Raw genomic sequence first — 21,674 nt, forward strand, 5'->3', positions numbered from 1 at the left:
CAAAATCAGGGTGTTGGCAGGGCTGGTTCCTTCTGGTTCCTGCCTTTTCCAGCTTCTCCAGGCGCCTGCATCCTTGGCTCGTGGACTCGCCCGTCCGTCCTCAAGGTGAACAGTAGAGCATCTTCCCATCTCCGCTCTGTCCTCACATCTCCTCCAACTCTGACCCTCCAGCCTCCCTCTCACATAGGACCCCCGTGATGACGCTGAGGGCCCACCTGGATAATCCTGCGTCATCTCTCACCTCCAGATCCTTAACTGAATCCCATCTGCAAAGTCCCTTTGCCATGGAGGTCCTGGGGATTAGGATGTGGACATTTTGGGGGGCCACCCTGCCACACTGTTCCCCACACACCTACAATACGACGACGAGGGCAAGATCCCGCGTGCCAGGGCGGGGATGAAAGGCCCCTGCACCGGCTCTTCTCAGCAACGTCCAGGACCGCATGTGATGACTGAAGGCCAAGCAAGGGTGGTGGGCACATGGCTGGCAATCATTATGGGCCCCGTCTGACGCACCGAGCGCCAAACTTCAAGTTCGGTAGCAAGTCCATCCCTGTCCCACCCTCGTGAGCAAAGGAAAAATTCCGGCCACAGAGACGCCAGAATTGCTCAGCTGCTGGGAACACACACAGATACACACACACATGCCTGTACTCAGCTGCAGATAAACTTTATTAAGGCAACACTGAAGCTCCAGGCACCTACGGCTTCCCAGGCAGGCCTCGCCCCCTCCTGCTCTACAACGCACCCAGGCAGGAGGCCCACTTCACAGACCAGAAGTCCAAGTTCGGGACCTAAACACTGAGGTCTGTGGCCCTTGATGTACAAAAGGAAGTGGGATAGAAGAGCGAGATCCCTGGCTTTTAGGGAAGAAACAATATATTTTTTGAAACCTTCTTCTAAAACAATTTCTTTAAAACCTTCTAGAAAACAATTTTTCGGAAACCTCACACCAATGCTGAGGAGGTGAGGCTCAGGACATTCTTCCTCCAGGCTCAGGATGGTCTGTTGGGAGGATCCCAGCTTCCCAGGGCAGTAGCTGAGATGAGCTGGGGGCAGGGGGTCCAGTGCTCCTTGCTGACCGCTCGGGAACGGACTGAGACCCCGAACCCCTTTCCTGTCTATCCTACTTCTTCTCTTCTGGTTCTGGGGCTTTCTCCGCGACTCCAGGGGCGAAGGGTCCCACCACCCACGTGATGGGCGTGTTCTGGGACACGTACTCGACTAAGTGGTCAAGGGCCTCCCGGGCCTTGGTGACGCGCTCGCGGCTCTGCGTCAGGATGGAGCTGGACAGGTCCTGGAAGGAATGCATGCCGGAAAAGGTGGCCTGGAGGTCCTCCACCTGGCGGCGAGCCTGCTGCACCTGGTCCTTCACGTGGCTGGGCAGCCCCTGGATGCTGGACCCCAGCGAGGTGCAGGTGGCCTGCAGCTGCTGGGCAATGTCACGCAACATGGTGAGCGTCTGGGACTCGACCTGCTGAGAAGGGAGAGTGGGGCGGGGGCGATCAGGACCACTGCTCTGGGGAAAACTGGACCCAAAGCCAGGGAAAAAGAAAACGGGGGTCCTATCGCCCACCTTTAGGAAACCCTTCCACAGGGAGACCGCCTGGCACTATCGTTCAGAATACCAGCTCTTAGAGTTTGGGGTTTTAAAAAAAAAATAAAGTTTGTTGATTTTTAGAGAGAGGAAGGGAGAGAAAGAGAGAAACATTTATGCAAGAAACTTCGACAGGCCACTTTCTGCACGCGCCCGGCTGGCGATCAAGCCCACGACCTGGGTATGTGCCCTGACCAGGAATTGAACCCTCCACCTTTTGGGGTATGGGACAATGCTCCAACCAACTGAGCCACACCATCCAGGGCCAGCTCTTAAGAGTTTTGAACCGTGAGATATACACAGGTCAAACTGACAAACAGGCACAGACATTTCCCCAAAGAAGACACACAAACGGCCAATAAGCACAAGATGTTCAGCTTCATTCGCCACTAGGGAGACGCAGCTCCAACCCACAGTGAAACACCACTTCACACTGACGGGGACAGCTAGGAGCCCGAAGACAGAGAGTAACAGAGTCAGCAAGGACGGGGAGCCAGTGGAGCCCTTGGACTGGCCAGGGAGCCGTCACTGTGGAAAACAGACTGGTGGTTCCTCAAGATGTGAAACCATAGTTACCATGTAACCCAGCAGTAACTACCCAAGAGAAATGAAAACATACATCCATCCACACAAAAACCTGTGCACCCGTGTTCATAGGGGCGCTATTCACAACAGCCCAAAGCGGAACAACCGATGCCTACCATCTGGTGAACGGACCACACATGTGGCCCTCGCAGGAATATTCCTCAGCTCTGGGAAGGAGTGAAGCGCAGCCCTGGCCAGCATGGCTCAGTTGGCTGGAGCGCTGTCCTGTACACCAGTAGGCGGCAGGCTCCGTTACGGGGCAGGGCCCAGGTTGTGAGCTGGATCCCTGGTTGGGGGCTGTGCATATTAAAGAAAAAGATCCGAGGCCTGGGCTGGGTCGCTCCAACATTCTGAGCTTAGGGAGATGAGAAATCAGAAAAGGGACTAAAACAAAGGGGGACCGAGAAGGCCCAGCCAAAGAAGTGGGGAGCAAACAGGTGAGGATGTTGTCCCCAGTAAGAGTCCCCAACTTATGATGGTTCTGAGATTTCGACTGCATGATGGTGCAAGAGCGATATGCATGCTTCAAATTTTGAATTTGGATCTTGTTCTGGGCTAGCAATGTGTGGTCCACTGCTGTCCCGTGGTGCTGGGCGGGGGCAGCAGAGGGTTTTGCCCAACCGAAGGCTAATGTGCGTGTTTTGGGCATGTTCGTGGTGGGCTGGGCTTAGCTGTGATGTTCGGTAGGTTAGGTGTATCAAATACATTTTCAACTTCTGATACTTTCCACTTACCATGGATTTATCAGGAAATAACCCATTGTAAGTTGAGGAGCATCTGTATACTAAAACCCACTGAATACTTTAAAGGGGTGAATTATACAGTATGTGCACTATATCTCAATAATTATAATTTTTTTTAAAATACAAGACATTTTTATATCTCAAAACTGATTTTTTAACAGTTAAAAAAAAAAAAAAAAAACAGGAGGTCTGGAAGAATGTTCAAGGCAGAAGTTGTTAGCAGCTCAGATCTGGTCCCGAAGTTCCCCAGCCAGGAAGGAGATAGAACAGCACCACCCTGAGTGCTGTCAGCAACACCCACACCCGAGAGCAGAAAACTAGGCAGGCTTCCCGGAGGAGGTGTCGGTGAGTCCTGAAAGCAGTTAATGGGAGGCGAGGCTGGGGAAGCATTTCAGGCAGGTTGGTCCATCAGACGGGGGTGGGAGGGAGGTCAGGGCCCCAAGCACCATGCCCCGCCCCACAATGGATACCTCTGGCTTCGCCAGGCTCTTCTCCGTGCCCTGGAGCTGCTTCTGGTTCCAGTTGAGCCACATCTGGTGTAGCTTCTCCTGACCTTCCACCAGCTTCTGATCCATGCCCAGCTTGATACTTTCCATCTGGAGTAGGACAGAGCAGTGAGACAGGCTGCCTCCGGTGCCTGGCCCAGCTCAGCAGGGCCCCCGCACATTCCCGGGGAGGGGGTTCCCCTCCTTCCTCCTTTTATCTGAGATAGCATTATGAAGGCTGGGGTGCAGACAGAGCTGTTTCATAGCTACCTGGTGGTCACAGATTTTCTGCAGCTCCTCCCATTTTGTCTGTTTCTCCCCTCCCCTTGCACTGGGCCTGGCCGCCTCACAGGCTGTGGCCAACAGGTCATGTGCAGATGGAACAGCAGAGGCTTAAAAGTGCTTGTGATGGAACATTATTCAGCCTCAAAAAGGACAGAAACGCTGACAACTGCTACAGTGGAGATGAGCCTGGAGGACATTATGCTCAGTGACGTAAGCCAGTCACGACAGGACAGATCCTGATTCCACTCCTAGGAGGTCCCTAGGGGAGTCAGATCCACACACAGAAAGTAGATGGTGGGGACCAGGGGCTGGGGGAGGGGAGATGGGAGTCAGTGTTTAATGGGGACAGAGTGTCAGTTTGGGAAGACGAGAAGGTTCTAGAGATGGAAGGTGGTGGTGGCTGCACAGCAGTGTTGAATGTGCTTCATGCCACGGAGCTGTGCTTACAAACGGTTATGATGGTAAATTTTGCGTTACGTGTGGTTTACCACAAATAAAAGTATTTTAAAAGAGAGGAGACATCGTTAGCAGAGGGAGTAAAGAGGAAATAACAGCAATTTAGCTCTTTAGGGAACAGAAAAATAAGATCCGGCTGCGGATTTGACTATAAAGAGGCAGGGAACTGTGTGGGGTGATGGAACTATTCCACATCTCGATTTCGGTGGCAGTGATATGGCCATTTGTATTTATAAAACTCCTCAAGTGGTACACTTTGAAAGTGGTGGTTTTTACTGTGTGTCAATTATACGTCTATGAAACTGACTTTCAACAAGACACAACAAGAAAAAGGGCTCATGTGCTCTCACCGCACGTGGGTCCCTCAGACCACGTCCGGGGGAGGAGCTGTCTTGCTGAAGGAGGAGCCCACGGGAGGCCCAGCCCCCAGCCGACCTGTCAGGGGCCGAACTCTGTCCTACCCCCTGGCCCTCAGAATGTGACTGTATTTGCAGGTCGGGTTGTAGAGGGTGGGCCTTACTCCAGGATGCCCGGTGTCCTTAGAAGAGAAGATCGGGCACTCACAGAGGGATAGCCATGTGAGGACACAGGGAGAAGATGGCCATCTGCAGCGAAGCAGACCCCAGGAAAAACCAACCCTGGCAACACCTGATCTTGGACCTCAGCCCCCAGAACTGAGACAATAAGTAAGAAATGTCTGTTGTTTAAGCTGCCCAGACGATGGGACTTTGTTATGGCCGTCCCGGCAAACTCACTCAGGACCACAGCCCCATGAACCAGCCCAGGCGGGCGTGGAGAACGGGAGGGTTAGCCATAGGTTTGGGGAAGGTGCGTGAGAGCGGATGCTGCTGTGCTGTGCCCCCAGGCCACGGGCGGGGCTCACCAGGCTGAGGGCCTGCGCCAGCTGCAGCAGGGCCTCCTGGGCCCTCTGCCGGGTGTGCTGCAGTTTGTTCACCGAGTGTTTGTAGGCCTGATGGCGCAGCCGCTCCGACAGCGAGCCCAGACGCACGAAGTAGCTCTGCTCCTGCCGCTGCTGCTGCACCGAGGCGACGTCGACGCCCTCCAGGGATGTGGCAAGGTGGGCTGCAGGGGGGAGGCGGGAGAAGCATTATGAAGGCTGGGGTGCAGACAGAGCAAGCAGCTCGGGCTCCCCTGGTGCACACTTCAGAGTCTGGGCCTTGGTCTCGCACAGACTGTCCAAAAGTTTATGCGGGTCTGATGCTTGCAAGCTCTGAGGCCTCAGAGTGAAGGATTTCCTTGCCTTACTTTTCCCCACCTGCAACATGGGTCTGATGAGAACCAAACTTCCCAGGATTAAGAGACCTTAGGCCAGCACGAGGGTCTGCAATCTACACCCTGAGGGACACATCCAAATTGTTTCCGGTTTTGTACAACCAGTGCATACAATTATGCATGTTCATTATATATTGTCTTTGGCTACTTTCAAACTACAACAGTGGAGTATGTGGGCTCTTGCCCAACAGAGACTAAAATAATTATTATCGAGTCTTTCATAGAAAAAAAGTCAGCTGACCCAGTACTAGTGCCTGGAATATTTTAAAAGTGGCCAATCTTTCACAATGTTCTAGGTGGTTCCTTTGAATTCTTGTCAAATCTTAACGGCTCTGTGAGGAAGGCACTGTTCTCCCATTTTTACAGTTGAGAAAACTGGAGCTCAGAGGGCTTAATCGACTTGCCCAAGGTCACACAGCACGAAGGCAGCAAATCGGGACTTGAAGCTCAGCCATGTGACCCCCTGTTCTCAACCATACTTGATGAGAGAAGTTTGAGCTACATGAGAATCATCTTAATAAGTCAGTGATAACTAGCCCAGAAAGTGCTCCTGAGGTTATAGACAGAGGATGGGAACTGCCTATCCTGATAATGCTATCCTGCTCCTTTTAAACTTTAACACAGTAGCGAAAAGTTTGCACTTTAGCCCAGTTTGCACTCAGTGACCAGGAGGTCACGATTTGATTCCCGGTCAGGGCGCAAGCCCGGGTTGCAGGCTCTATCTCCAGTAGGGGGCGGGCAAGAGGCAGGCGATCGATGATTCTCTCTCATCATTGATGCTTCTAGCTCTCTTTCCCGTCCTCTCTCTGAATCAACAAAAACATATCTTAAAACAAAACAAAATACAATTTCGCATTTTATAAGTAACCTGATTGGGGTTTGAATCCAGACTTACTCACTTGCTTTGTAAAGACCTATGGCAGGGACCCACAAACTATGGCCTGAGCCAAATGCCACCTGCCCTTATAAATAAAGTTTTATTGGCACATAGTCACACACATTAATCTACCTGTCATCTATGCTTTCATGCTATGATGTCAGAGTTGAGCACTTGTAACAAAGACTGTGGCTCAAAAAGCCAAAAAATATTAATTACCTGGCATGTTAACAAAATGTTTTCTACCCTGTAGTCTATGCAGAAGTGATTTTGCCAGTAATCAGTGATTTTGCTCAGTTTCTCCTTCTGTACCACCACCCAAGCCAGAGTTGCCTGAAGTGTGAAATTTGGACTACCCTGTACTCAGAAGAGGCACACGAATGAATGTTTAGCTATTTTTATTATTTACAGCGGATTATATGGCTTTTTATTTATAGTAAGTGATAAAGTTTCCTTTCTAAAAGAATCAGGAAAAATTTACGTAAAGATGATCAAATAGCCCTGGCCAGTGTGGCTCAGTGGTAGAGCATCGGCACAAAGGGTCGCAGGTTCGATTCCCAGTCAAGGGCACGTACCTGGGTTGCAGGTTCATTCCTGGCCCAGTTTGGGGCACATGCAGGAGGCAACCAATGATGTGTCTCTCTCTCACATTGATGTTTCTCTCTCTTTCCCCCTTCCTTTCACTCTCTAAAAATCAATAGGAAAAAATATCCTCAGCTAACAATTTTTAAAACGGTTAGAAAATAAACAGTACAGGGAACATAACATATGACCAAGATAACGTGAGAGATGTGCTCTGGTCAGACCGGAACAGCAGAGCTGTTCTGATGATAAAGTGAAACCTACACTTAGCCACAGATTTGTGCAGATCCTCTGGGTCAGGCACTGTTTCAGTGAAAGACGTGGAAAATAAAGCAATGAAATCCCGTTGACCTGTTGTGTGATCAAGGTAAGCCTTCAATCAGAGGAATTCAGTTGTTTTTATAAACATGAAATTCTGGAAGAAACGTACTCTAATCCAGGAATAGGCAAACTTTTTCTGCTCGGGGCCAGACAGTCAATATTTTTGGTTTTGTAGGCTATACTATGCCTCAATTACTCAGCTCTACCATTACCATGCCGAAGAAGCCTTAGACAAGAATGTAAAAAAATGGGTGTGGCTGTGTGCCAATAAAACTTTATTTATAAAAGCAGGTGGTAGACTAGATGGGCTTTATAGTCAGCTTGGGAAGAGATGTCCTAGAAGAATTATTTCATGCTGACATTTAAATATCTGAACAAAAAAGACATGAGACAATTCGAGGCAGCAAAAATAAAAGCCTTGTGTTGTGAGAAAAATGGATTCCTCCCTATTCTCCCACCAAAGCGGGGTTTGCAAAGACTAACCAAAACTAGCACCACGTTGAACCCTACTGCTGTCTAGAACTTCTCCATGGCTCTCTGGGCGCCCCTGAGCTCTGCCCTTGGAAGTGAAAGCAGCTTGTCATTTAGGCCAAGTATATCTGGCAGAGTCCTGGCATGTCTGAGCAAGCTGCAAGGTCCCAAGGAGGGGGCAGGTGCCCTGGGCAAAGGGGAGAACCCGAAGGGTGGGGGGGAGGGGAGGGCTGTTCTCCTAACCCGAACCCCAGACTAACACACCTAGTTCTTCTTAAAAAATATGTATTTTTATTGATTTCAGAGAGGAAGTGACAGGGAGAGAGAGACAGAAACATCAATGATGAGAATCATTGATTGGCTACCTCCTACAAGCCCCTTACTGGGGATTGAGCCTGCAACTGGGCATGTGCCCTGACCTGGTTCATAGGTTGATGCTCAACCACTGAGCCACCGCCCCCGGACACACCTAGTTCTAATAAGACACTGCAACAGCTCCTCATACCCTCACACCTACAGACGACCCAGTACCTTAAGCACGGTGTGCACAGGGATTTCATTCTTAGTGGATGGGTGCAAAAAAATCAAAGCTGCTCAGACCCATCTGTTCTCGCTGTGGCTTTCAGGCCTGGCTCAAGCCCTTCCTCCCGCAGACCCTGCCTTCTCCTCCTGCCTCCAGGGGCCAAGGCCCACAGCTGACTCTTACAGAGGCTGAGCACCTACTAGGGCAGCAGGCACTGAACTTGGGGTTCGGCAGGGAAAACATCAGCCAGGTCCCATCCTTCAAGAGGTTCAGAGTTGGGTTTTGGAAACTCAAAGGACAAGTGACATGCCACACTCAAGCCACATGCTGCAGGACTGAAGCTCGCCAGCCCTCCGGAGCTCCCCCGAACACCAGGGACTGCCCTTCCCACTGGGTTCAGGAAGACGCGTGGGATCACGGCTAACTCGAGAGGGCTCCCATCGGCCGAAAACAATGGGACAAATGAAGTGTCAATAAAATTAACACTTCGGGCTGGAATATGTCGTGTTAATCCATGTGCTCAAACCTATAAGGCAAAATCCACTACGGACCCATGGGGGGCGCTGGTGAACCCACCCCTCATGCCATTTCCCCTGCTCTTCCTCAATAAGCTATACCTCGGGGTCATCAAAATTAGAGAGAACTTTCTCCACGGAAGTGTTCCAGCTACAGAGAAAGAATGACACTTTTACGAGTGATCCGTGGCAACCCCAAATGGAAAAAGAGACGGAGATAAAGATCGGCTTCACCCATCCGGGAATCACATGGTTCCACATGCTGTATATGAACTTCCAGAACAGGCCAAGCAGCGGTTCTCACCTGGGGGCAGTTCCGCCCCCTGATGACACTGGGCAATGCCTGGGGACATCTGTGGTTGTCACGACTGGGGGTGCTCCTGGCATCGCGTAGGTGGGGACCGGAAATTCGGCTTAGCCTCCCTCAGCGCCCAGGGTGGCCACAGAGTGGCCCAGCCCCAGTGTTAGCAGTGCAGCAGTTGGGAAGCCCTGAGGTAGCCCATCTTCAACTTTTTTCTTTCTCCCAAATATTTGGCTCCTCATTCAAACAAAACAGCTCTGGCCAGTGGGCCGGGGCCAAGCTGCCCTTGGAAGGAGCATGGTGTCTCGTTACTTGCAGCCCTCATGGGCTCGCTGCCACGGGCACGGGAAGCTGACAGACTGGAACACTGAAAGTCCCGGGCATGTTATAAAGGAGGCAATTGTTCAAATATGGCATCAAGAGCCATGGGCATGAGAGGACAAGTTCAGACCATGAGCAGGACTGGCTGTTTGGTCTCCAATAGTTTTATCCTCAGTCTGTCTATTTGTCTTCATTTCTACCCCCATCGGGTCAGGCCCCATCTTCACCGGCCTGGACCAGGACAGCTGCATCTGCCCTGGTCTCTCAGCTCCCACCCTTGTCTCCCAGCCTGTCCTCCCAGAAGCAACCACCAGAGGGCGCCTGTAAGCACCTTCCTCGGGTCCAGTGGCTCCTCGGCCCTCACCCCCCATCTCCATCCCCTCAGGGTCAGACCCTTATTCCTCACTTTGGCCTACTTTGTGCTGCAAGACCTGCTCCTGTCCCTCCTCTGCCCTCACTTTCTCTCTCCCCTCGTGACTGTTTTTCCGACACACCAGGCAAGGCCCTGCTTCCCGGCCTTTGCATGGACTGTTCCCTCTCCTGGGACCATTCTCAACCAGACATCGAGATGGCTAGCTGCCTTCTGCCTCCAGCTCTGTGCTCAAATGCCCCTTCCCATGGGCCTCTAACAATGCAAACTTCCTCATCCATACTGTGTCCTGAAACCCTCTCCCACCCCTCCTAGCACGCTGTTTTTTTCTCCCAAACACTGGTCACGGTTCTATCATCAATTCTGCAAAGAGGCTTCCATCTTGCTCACTGACTTTGTCCCTGTGTCTAGAACAGGGCCTGGTGCTCAGCAGGTGCTTAAATGCCTGAATGAAATCAACCAGACTCTCCTCTGTGGATCCCTCACCACCACCCCCATCCCCCTACCCCCACCCCCACCTCTGGCATTTGTTCCTTTTATTTATTTATTTTTTTAAATATTTTATTGATTTTTCACAGAGAAGAAGGGAGAGGGACAGAGAGCCAGAAACATCAGCGAGAGAGATCGATCAGCTGCCTCCTGCACACCCCCTACCGGGGATGTGCCCACAACCAAGGTACATGCCCTTGACCGGAATTGAACCCGGGACCCTTCAGTCCGCAGGCCGACGCTCTATCCACTGAGCCAAACCGGCTCGGCCATTTGTTCCTTTTAAATATTCATTCAATTGGACAGACTCCAGGGAGTTGAGAGGGGCCCAGGCTGGGAGGTCCAGGGAGGGGTCTCAGGCCCATGGGCCACACTCACCCAGCTCGGAGTCTGTCATAGGCAGGTGGTTGTCCATCCATTCCTCCGACTTGCCCAACACTGTGTCCACCCCACTCAGCACCATCTGGCCCATGCGGGACCCCATGACCGACTGGACACTGCTGGTCACCACCGACTTGGTCTTGTCCACGCCGCTCTGCACAGCTTCCCGGGTCACATCCACTGCCTCTGTCACTCGGGTGGCCACTGTGTCCTTGGCGCTGGCCACTGCTTCTCGGGCCCCGGTCACCTTAGACGACACGAGCTCCTTGGTATCCGCCAGGACCTACAAGTCAGGCCAGCATCAGCATCTCTGCACCCCCTCTGTACTAGGTAGCCCCACGCCCGCACCCCAACCTCCAGGGAGGCCCAAGGGAGGAGTTCCAGCTCCTGGGTGACCCCAAAGGGTCAACATTGAATCCAGTATTGCAGTTAAGACCACTGCTCAGGAGCCAGCTGGCCTGGTTAGAATCTCTGGCTTGATATTTCTTAGCTGTGTGGCCTCAGGCAAGTCGCTCTACTTCTCTGTGCCTCAATCCTTCCAAAGCCACACTGTCTAATGCAGTAGCCACTAGCTATATGTGGCTATTTATATTTAAAATAATTAAAACAAAACAAAATTTGATCGAAAGCATGGTCTGAAAGAGATGGTCGTACACCCATGTTCATAGAAGCGTTATTCACAGGAGTCAAAAGGTAAAGACAACCCAAAGCAATCCATTGACAGATAAATGGGTAAACACAATGTGGTCTGTCCAGACAATGGAATATTATTCAGCCTTGAAAAGGAAGAACAGCTCTGGCCAGTGGCTCAGTGGTTGGAGCATCGTCCCATGCACCAAAGGGTTGTGGGTTCTATTCCTGGTCTGGGCACATGCCTAGGTTGTGGGTTTGGTGCATGCGGGAACGCATGCCTACGTTGTGGGGTTGGGATACATATGGGAGGTGGCCAATTTATGTTTCTCTCTCTCCCCCTTCCTCTCTCTTTGAAATCTGTGGACATAGCCTCAGGTGAGGAAAAAAAAAAAGGAATAACATTCTAACACATGCTACCACATAAATGAACCTTGAATACATTACACTCAGTGAAATCAGCCAGGCACAAAGGACAGATACTATGTGATTCCACTCATAGGAGGGCCCTAGAGGAGTCAGATCCATAGAGTGGATGGTGGGAGCCACAGGCTGGGGGATGGGGATGGGGGAGTTAGTGTTTAATGGGGACAGAGTTGGAAAGATGAGAAAGTTCTAGAGATGGATGGTAAGTGATGGCTACACAATGTCAATGTGCTTAATGCCACTGAGCTGGTTAAGACGGAAAATTTCATGTTGTAAAAAAACTAATAGAACTTGTACCCAAATGCTCATGGCAGTATTATCTACACCAGTGGTCGGCAAACCGCGGCTCTCGAGTCACATGAGGCTCTTTGGCCCCTTGAGTATGGCTCTTCCACAAAATACCACGTGTGGGCATGCACATACAGTGCGATTGAAACTTCGTGGCTCATGCACAGAAGTCGGTATTTTGTGGAAGAGCCACACTCAAAGGGCCAAAGAGCCACATGTGGCTCACGAGCCACAGTTTGCCAAACATTGATCTACACTAATAAAAGGGAAAGATGCAAACTGACCATAACTTCACAACGCCCACCAGCCAATCAGGAGTATGCAAATTAACCCAACAAAGATGGCAGGTTAATTTGCATACGCAGGCGCTGAGCAGCCAGGGGTGGGGTGGGACGCTTGCGTTGTCGCCATGGTGACAACGCAGGCGTTCAGCATCGCCCCAGCCTCTCTGGGCCTCTGGGCAGCTTGGGAAGGCAGAAAGGTGGCTCCGGCCGGAGGGAAGGCAGTGCCAGCAGCCCGGGGAAGGAAGGCCCATTCTTGCACGAATCTTCGTATATCGGGCCTCTAGTTCTTAATAACCAGGAAGTAGAAGCAACCTAAAATGTCCATCAACAGGTGAAAGATAGGCAGAATGTGGTTCACCCACACGGGAATATTACTCAGCCATGAAAAGGAGTGAAGCACTGACACTCCCTGCAACGTGGATGAATCTTTTTTTAAAAATATATTTTATTGATTTTACAGAGAGGAAGGGAGAGAGATAGAGAGTTAGAAACATCGGTGAGAGAGAAACATCGATCAGCTGCCTCCTGCACACTCCCTACTGGGGATGTGCCCGCAACCACGGTACATGCCCTTGACCGGAATCGAGCCTGGGACCTCTCGGTCCGTAGGCCTATGCTCTATTCGCTGAGCCAAACAAGTTAGGGCAACGTGGATGAACCTTGAAAACATGATGCTCAGTGAGAGAAGCCAGACGCAAAAGGTCACATGTTATATGAGTTCATTTATATGAAATGTCCAGCACAGACAAATCCATAGAGACAGGAAGTAAGTTAGTGGATACCAGAGGCTGCGATGTTTGATAGGAAGGAGAATAACAGCTAAGGGTGTGAGGTTTCTTTTTCAGGTGATGAAATGTTCTAAAATGAATAGTGATGGTTACAAATTAAAAGTAGCTATTTAAGCCCTAACCGGTTTGGCTCAGTGGATAGAGCGTCGATCTGCGGACTGAAGGGTTCCAGGTTTGATTCCAGTCAAGGGCATGTACCTTGGTTGCAGACGCATCCCTAGTAGGGAGTGTGCAGGAGGCAGCTGATCGATGTTTCTCTCTCATTGATGTTTCTAACTCTCTATCCCTCTCCCTTCCTCTCTGTGAAAAATCAATAAAATATATATTTAAAAAAATTGAAAAAATAAAATAAAATAAAAGTAGCTATTTAAGCCCTTGCCAGTTTGGCTCAGTGGATAGAGCTTCGGCCTGCAGACTGAAAGGTCCCAGGTTCAATTCCGATCAAGGGCACATACCTGTAGCAGGCTTAATCCCCGGCCCTGGTGGGGCGCATGTGGGAGGAGGCAACCAATGGAGGTGCCTCTCTCACATCGATATTTCTGTCTCTTCCCTTCCTTTCTGCTCTCTCTAAAAATCAATGGAAAAATATCCTCAAGTAAGGATTAACAAAAAATAAAAAATAAAAGTGGCTATGTAAGCTCTGGCCGGCGTGTTCAGTAGTGTCAACCCAAGCACGAAGGGTTGCGGGTTTGATTCCCAGTCAAGGGCACGTGCCGGGATTTTGGGCTTGTTTCCAGCCCCAGGCGGGTTCCTGGGGGAGGCAACCAATCGATGTGTCTCTCACATCCCTCTCTTCCATTCTCTCTAAAAATCAATGGGAAAGTCTGGCTGGTGTGGCTCAGTGGTTGAGTGTTGACCCATGCACCAAGAGGTCGCCGGTTCTCCCTAGTACTCCCGGTCAGGGCACATGCCCAGGTTTCGGGCTCGATCCCCAGTGGGGGCTGTGCAGGAAGCAGCCAATTGATTTTCTCTCTCATCGATGTTTCTATCTCTCTCTGTCCCTTCGTCTCTTTCTAAAAATCAATAAAAACATATATTTTTAAAAATCAATGGGAAAAAACATCCTCCCGTGAAGATTAACAACAACAAAAAGTAGCTATTTAAATTTACAATAATTAAAGTTAGTAACTGAGTTCTTCAATCACACTAGACACATTCTAAAGACTCAATAGACTCATATGACTTGTAGTTTTCATATTGGACAGTGAAGAGAAAGTACATATACCTCAGAGAAAGTTCTACTAGGCAGTGTGGAGCTGGAATCTTTAAGAGGGAAGGGAAGGCCCTGGCTGGTTTGGCTCAATGGATAGAGCATCGGCCTGCAGACAAGGGTCCCAGGTTCGATTCCGGACAAGGGCACATGCCTGGGTTGAGGGCTTGATCCCCAGTAGGGGACATGTAGGAGGCAGCCAAGCAATGATTCTCCCTCATCATTGATGTTTCTCTCTTTCCCTCTCCCTTCCTCTCTGAAATCAATAGAGATATATTTAAAAAAATAAAACTAAAAACCTGGTCCACAAAGAAGGTACTCATGTGCAAAGGTCGTGGGCTAGGCCAGAGCAGGTGTTCACTGTCTTTGCTCCCCTCACCTCCCCAGAGTGAGTTCCACGGGGGAACAACTGTCCCACCGCTGTGCCTGGTAGATACGGGCGCTGATGCTGTGAACACTGAGTGTGACGGCCAACGGGCTGGAATGGAGCGAGAGGTGGGTGATGGGGGCAGGGCGGGGGTGGGGCCGGATCAGGTAGGGCCATGTGGGCTGTGTGTGTGGGGGGAAGGAAGGGGGGGCTTGGGCTTTTTCTCTGGGCAGGTGGGAGGTATGAGGGCGTTCTGAGCAGATCTGGCTGGCACTGAGATCACTCATCCACCTGCTCGGTGGGGAATAGATTTGGGGTGTGAGGGGCATGCAGAAGAGGGAGGGGTCAGGAAGAAAGCTGTCACACTTGTCTCTTTTAGTTCAGGTTTACCACAGACTCAGTACCCAGCTCGGTCCCTGTGCCCCCGGGGCTCCCGGGCGCAGGTCTGTCTGTACCTTCCCCGTCTGCTGCTGTAGGATCGGCAGGTTCTCTTCCAGCTTATCCAGCCCCCGATGGGCGTATTCACTGGCTGACGTGACTACAGGAGGTGGGACAAGACAGAAATATGGTTACTGCACATGAGCATCCCAAGGGGTCCCGGGAAGGTCAGCCACTGGTTTGGGGGAACAGGGCCATGGGTGGGGCAGACCCTCCCAAACAGCCAGGAAGGGAGGTTCCATGTTCTCGGGGGGCCTCACTCACTCTGGGGCTCCAGCTTGGACAGGATGGGCTGGGCCCCACTGACGGCAGCCGCTGTGAGGGTCTTGACGCCTTTCTCGGCCGCGTCGCAGACGGTCTTGACGTGGGGGTGGCTCTCCTTGGTGGAGGTGTAGGCTGCCGACACCATGTTGCAGGTGGTGCTGATGAGGGGCATGTTGGCCACTCGGTCCACCACGCTGGGCTACGGGAGAAGCAGCTGAGGTGGGCCGGGCTGGGCGTGGGGAGGTGGGGGCGCTGGGCCCGAAACTCAGGCACCAGCACTTTCCCTCTCACTCACGGCCAAGGAAACGGCTCAGCTCACCCTGCAGTTTGCTCCACGAAGTTGCAGGAGCCGGGACCTTCCGGGCTGCACTAAGAGCTCCTTTGTCTTAGCTCTGCGGCCCACTTGTCTCTGACACCCACTGTGCGCCAGGTAGTGACAAGAGACAAGACCCTTCCTCTCACAGAGCTTACGGTCGAAAGCCGGGTCTGCAAACTAGGCCCACAGGCCAAGTCGCCCCACCACCTGATACTTTTATTCTTGTCTGTTTTTTCCTACTAGCTTTACTGAGATCAAGTTCACGCATCATAAATTTCACCGTTTTTAAAGTGCACAATTCAGTGGTTTAGTAAACTCACAAGGTTGTGCAATCATCACCACGCATTCTAGAACTTTTCCATCACCCCAGAAAGGTACCCTGTACCCATTAACAGCCACCCATTCTCCCCTCCCTCCAGCCCTGGCAACTACTAGCCTGCCTTCTGTCTCTATGACTTTGCCTATTCTGGACATTTTACATAAACAAAATCATATCCTCTGTGGCCTTTTGTCCCTGACTTCTTTCACTGAGTGATGTTTTCGAGGTTCATCTATGACATAGATTCTATGTAGTAGCATAATGAATGCTTCATTTTTTTAAATTGTGGGAAAATGTAGGCAACATCAAATTGACCATTTTAACCATTTTTAGGTGTATAACTCAGTAGCATTCACATTGTTGTACATTCAGGACACTCACATTGTTGCACAACCACCACCACCATCCGTCTCTAGAACTTTCTCATCCTCCCAAACTGAAACTCTGACCCCATTAAACACCAACTCCCCTCCCCCTGGCTCCCACCATCTACCTTCGGTCTCTGTGGACCTGACCCCCGGGGAACCTCATGTAAGTGGAATCACACAGGGCTTGTCCTTTTCGTGTCTGGCTTATTTCCCTGAGCACATCTTTAAGGTTCATCCATGTTGCAGGACATGTCAGAACCGTATTCCTTTATATGGCGAAATACCATCCCACTGCTGCCTGCTTTTGTAAGTAAATTTACTGGTGCACAGCCACGCCAGAAGAGGCAAACCCACAGAGAGAAGCAGAGGAGCGGAGGGGAGGAAAGGGGAGTGACTGTTAATGGGATGGGATTTCCATCCGGGCTGATGAAGAAGTTCTGGGATTAGAGAGCGGGGATGGCTGTACATTGTAAGTGTACTTAATGCCTCTGCACTATGTACTCTTTGAAATGGTTAAAATTGTATATTTTTATGTTAAGTGTATTTTACCACAGTTTTAAAAAAAGGAATGAAGCGCTGACACACACTGCATGGGTGAACCCCTAAAACATCCCACTCAGTGAAAGAAGCCAGAGGCAAAGGGTCTCGCAGAGACTGGAACTAGAGTGGGTGCCGAGGGGGAAGGAGGGTGGAGGGGTGACTACTACTGGGTATTGGGTCTCTTTTGGGCAAGATGAAAATGTTCTAAAACAGTACAGGTGGTGATGGCTGCAGAACTTGATAGTTCACTAAAAGTCACTGAGTAGCACCCTTCAGAGGGTGAATTTAATGCCATGTAGGTGATACCGAAACAGTCAATTAAAAGGGGCTTTTATTTAAACTGGTGGGGGGAAGGAGGAGGACAGGGACTGACTTCCCGGAAGGGGACCCTAAGAGAACCTCCAGAGGCAGAGAACATTTTCTGGGTGGTGGGGAGCCAGGCAGTTTCAAACTGTACCCCTGTTCTCCCAAGAGCCCCTGCGATTCCCAGTTTTCCTCCCCCATCTGTTAGTGGGGCACCTGTTCGAGGTCTGTCGGCTGGCTGTCCCCACTCAGTCAGAAAGACCTCTCTTAACCCCCATGAGCCGCCAGCAGCGCCCTGGCTCCCTTCCACGGCACCATGATGTGGGAAGCCTCAGCCCACAGGTGCAGGCCGTCCTCACCTGCTGTACAGGTTCTTCAGCTGTCACCTGGGTGTCGGCAGGAGCTTCTGTCTCATTGGTAGACATTTCTCAGAAGCACGCACTGTGGACAGATGGACTAGTCAGGTACAGCCCAACCCACCCCTCCCTCCAGGAGGAAGTTCACACCTGCACGCTGACACCCCCAACACACATGGGTTCTGAGAGCCCTTGCCCTCCAATCATTAACAGGCACCTGTGGGCCTGCCCCAGCGCAGGCGATGACTCAGCAGGGTGAGAGCCTGCCGTCGAACAAGCTCCCGGTGCTCCGCTCCTCTGCTTTCTCTCTGTGGTGTTTAATGGTGTTTAATGAGAGATAGAAACAGCTGACCCAGGGCTATTCCTTGAAGGTCAGGGTGCAGCCCTCCGAGGGCTCACCTGTATCATTACTCCAGAGACACCCACGAAGCCTCTGTGGACGGCAATTTGCCAACAGCTACCAAGTTTCCAGAGGCATCTTCCCTTTGACCCAGAAACCTCACTGTGAGGACAGCCTCACACTTGTACTGCCACGTGGGCAGAGGTGGGTGTACCTGTGTTGTCCACAAGACACCGGTAACCTGTTTGCCCAGCAGAAGGGGACTAAAGAAAATACCAGATTAGCCCAGTGCCTGGGGGAAAAAAAAGGGTATTTACAGCGAAAACCGGTTTGGCTCAGTGGATAGAGCGTCGGCCTGCGGACTGAAGAGTCCCAGGTTCGATTCCAGTCAAGGGCATGTATCTGGGTTGCAGGCACATCCCCAGTGGGAGATGTGCAGGAGGCAGCTGATCGATGTCTCTCTCTCATCGATGTTTCTGACTATCTCTCTCCCTTCCTCTCTGTAAAAAATCAATAAAAATATATTTTAAAAAAAAGGGTATTTACATATAATTGACATGGACCAAGATACTGCAAAGAGACAAAGGTTTGAATGGGGTAAAAGTATTTACTTGCATTTGTACAGAATCTTTTTTTTTTAAATCATCACCCAAGGATGTTTTTCATTGATTCGAGAGGGAGAGGGAGAGGGAGAGAGGGGGAGAGGGAGAGGGAGAGGGGGAGAGAGGGGGGGAGAGAGTGAGAGAGGGTGAGAGGGAGAGAGAGGGAGAGGGAGAGGGGGAGAGAGGGGGGAGAGAGTGAGAGGGGGAGAGAGGGAGAGAGGGAGAGAGGGGGAGAAAGAGGGTGAGGGAGATGGAGAGGGAGAGAGGGAGGAAGAAGGAGAGAGGGAGAGGGAGAGAGGGGGAGAGGGAGAAAGAGAAACATCGATCAGCTGCCTCCAGTACATGCCATGACCAGGAATCCAACCTGAGACCCTTTAGCGCACAGGACATGGCTCCAAACAACTGAGCCTCACCGGCCAGGGCTGCACAGAATCTTTAAAGAGACACAGCTAACTGCTCACGGTGGCCACCTTTCAGGGAGGAAGATCGGGTAGCAGCAGCAGGCTTCTGGCTTTTGAGCCAGGTAGATAATATTACTTAAAAAAAAAAAATTAAGCTTAAAAGTAAATAAGTAAAAGAAACTATTAGAAAGACCACGCCTGGCCCCACTGCAAGTCAGACTCGATGTGTGACGGGCGAGGGAGGCCCCCAGAGGAGTCTCATCACACATTTGCAGGTGAGATGCGAGCACAGATGCGGTTCGTCTTCCTGGCCAGGTGAGAGGAGATGGATAGAATATCCTCACCTTGATTCCAGGAGCCTCCGCTCTGCCCACACTGCTGTGCTAATGTGCTGGGCAGGGAGCTTCCTCTCCGCTGGCCTCAGGCCTCTCACCCTTAACGGTAGTGCCCGCCTTAAAGGCTGGTCCCACAGGCCATTCTGGAGTGAGCCTCTTGAGAAGCCCTGACCTTGACTCTGCCTTTCCTTCTAGAGGAAAGAAGCCCAGAAGTGTTTCACCATCCCCAAAGTGCAACCTGATGTTTGTGTGTTTTTTTAAAAATATATATATATTTTTATTGATTTCAGAGAGGAAGGGAGAGGGAGAGAGATAGAAACATCAATAATGAGAATCACTGATCAGCTGTCTCCTGCATGTCCCACACTAGGGATTGAGCCCACAACCCGGGCATATGCCCTGATCGGGAATCCAACTGTGACCTCCTGGTTCATAGGTTGACGCTCAACCACTGAGCCAAGCCAGCTGGGCCAACCTGATGTTTTGAGAGCGCCAGTTCTGGAGTCTGAACCCGGTTTGCTTTTTAAAAAGTTTTATTGATTTTGAGAGAGAGAGAGAGAGAGAGAGAGAGAGTTGGGGGAGGGGGCAGAGAGACAGAAAGAGAAACGTCGATTTGTTGTTCCACTGACTTATCCATTGGTTGGCTGATTCTTGTATGTGCCCTGCAACACTGGCGTATCAGGATGACGCTCTAACCAACCGAGCCAGGGCAAAACCGGGCTCTAACCCCAGCTTCGCTCCTCACTAGCAGTGTGGGCTTGGAAAGGCAGCACCCCTCCTTGGGGCCTCGCTGACCACATCTATACCGATTAGCTTAGATACCCATTCCTAGCTCAGGGTCCCCGCAGGTTGGAGATGCTGCACCTGTGGTGCTCAGCCTGACACATAGTAGGTGCTCAGTAAGCAGACCCATGTCACACCACTCTGGCTGAGGTGTACACGGGGAAAGCAGTCGGCAATGAGATTCCTGCTTGTGACTTGGTCCCAACTTGTCACAAAAGCTCCTCACCCAACTGAGGAGACACACTTGTCCCTGTTGATCATCGCCTGAGTCTCCCCCCACCCCCCACCCGCCACCCCCACCTTCCCCGGAGCTCACCAGGCAGCTTAGAGGTCCTCCTCCCACCCCCTGGAACCGGTCTCACCCAGGAGACCACTGCAGATGTCAGCACCCCACTGAGGTCCGGGGGGGGGGGGGGGGGGGGGGGGAGGGTCTATCTACAACCCGCCTGCAGCGGCTGGGACTGCGTGGAGTCGCACAGCCGTGCAGTGGCGGCCAGGATCGCTCAGATCCAACTTCCAAAGTTCCCAGACACCGAGGTCCCAGGCCCGGCCTGTCATCTGGGTCCCGACAGAGGTCCCAAGGCCCCAGGTAAGAGGTAGGCCTTCCCTCCCCGGCCCGGCCCCCGCCCCCGGTGCAATCCGCTGGCCGCACCCCCCCGGGGAAGGGGCGGGGCTTGTCGCTGTCCTCCGGGGTCAGAGCGGGGGCCAGACCATCGGCGGGGAGGGGGGCCGCGCTCCCCGGGGAGCGGCGGAGGGCGGGCGGGGCCCGGCAGCCCCAGAGGGAGCGGAATTCCGGGGCGGGACGGGCTGCCCTGGCCTCCAAACGGCGTCAGGAGAGCGGATACACTTCGCATTGGCGAGGATGTGGGTGGTTGGGGACGGGGGGCCTGCCCCTCACCCCTTAATACTGCCGCTGCTAGGGGGCGCTTTCGCAACTGCCCCCGAAAGCCCCAGGGGTTGGGAGGAGCGTTGGAAAGTCCGAGCCTGGCCCAGAAGTTGGACGGGGGGAGGGGTGCCCCCGCCGCTGGAGACCCCTCCCCCGGCCGCAGAGAAGGCCCTCCCCGCTGCTCCCAACCCCGGGGCGCCCCGAGACTCAGGGCCCCGTCTCCCCCCCCCCCCCCCACCGGGCACCCCGCCTCTCACCGCGGTCAGCGGGACGTCCGGGGCGCAGCGACCAGGACTTGGAGGCTAAACTCCAAAACCGTCCGGGGCGGGCCGCAGGGAGGGCTTTTATACCGGGGGCGGGCGCCCGGGAGTGACGGTCCGGAGGGCCAATCCGGTTGGGGGCCGCCCCGACCACGCCCCCCCCCTTGGCCCCGGGACGTTGGAGCCACTAGTGGAGTCCGCGAAGGGCCGGACCTGGGGGTGGGGGCGGGCACGCGCCCTCCGCACGTGCCGGGGGTTGGGGAGACCCCGTGCGACGCCGGGTCCAGCCAAGGGCGCCCCAGCCCCACCTGGACACCCGAAGAACTTGGCCCTGGAGGTGAGCGCTGTCCTGGTGTCCCGGGGCCCCCTTCCTCCGGCGGCCAAACCGAGGCTGTAAGGCTGTGTGTCAGGGACCACGTCCCCACCGTGGGCACCCACCGGAGTGAGGGAGCCAAACACGACCCAACACTTTAACAGTTGTAACCACAACGGGGAGCAGATAGCTCGTGCCTTCTGCCTCCCTGCCCTGCATGGCGCCACTTCTCCAGCACCTGTGTCCCGGTGTCCCCATGTCA

General features: G+C 52.5%; 1 protein-coding gene across 2 annotated transcripts; it reads right to left on the reverse strand.

Annotated features, from left to right (window-relative positions):
* Positions 1–654: 654 nt before the first annotated feature.
* Positions 655–21,185, reverse strand: PLIN3 (perilipin 3). 2 transcript variants are annotated; one of them, XM_070415874.1, is made up of 8 exons: positions 21,097–21,185; positions 17,496–17,577; positions 15,291–15,489; positions 15,044–15,126; positions 10,593–10,878; positions 5,035–5,234; positions 3,396–3,521; positions 655–1,474 (listed from the first exon to the last, which is right to left on the reverse strand). In XM_070415874.1, the coding sequence occupies exons 2-8, from the start codon at positions 17,559–17,561 to the stop codon at positions 1,127–1,129; spliced, it is 1,308 nt and encodes a 435-aa protein (XP_070271975.1). In that variant the 5' UTR covers positions 17,562–17,577; positions 21,097–21,185; the 3' UTR covers positions 655–1,126. The 2 variants fall into 2 exon arrangements, with proteins under 2 accessions (XP_070271975.1, XP_070271974.1); XM_070415873.1 differs by having other exon boundaries at positions 655–1,477.
* Positions 21,186–21,674: the final 489 nt, after the last annotated feature.

This window comes from Myotis yumanensis, unplaced genomic scaffold, assembly GCF_028538775.1.
Source record: "Myotis yumanensis isolate MYYU_CA2020_CCGP unplaced genomic scaffold, mMyoYum1.0.hap1 SCAF_5, whole genome shotgun sequence".
NCBI classification, from domain to species: Eukaryota; Metazoa; Chordata; class Mammalia; order Chiroptera; family Vespertilionidae; genus Myotis; species Myotis yumanensis.

Excerpts from the sequence above, each read along its gene's own strand:
- PLIN3 (XM_070415873.1), bottom strand. The coding sequence starts at position 17,561 with ATGTCTACCAATGAGACAGAAGCTCCTGCCGACACCCAGGTGACAGCT. Across the intron at positions 15,490-17,495 it reads CTGAAGAACCTGTACAGCAG|CCCAGCGTGGTGGACCGAGT; the intron begins GTGAGGACGGCC and ends CTTCTCCCGTAG. Across the intron at positions 15,127-15,290 it reads GTCCAAGCTGGAGCCCCAGA|TCACGTCAGCCAGTGAATAC; the intron begins GTGAGTGAGGCC and ends CACCTCCTGTAG.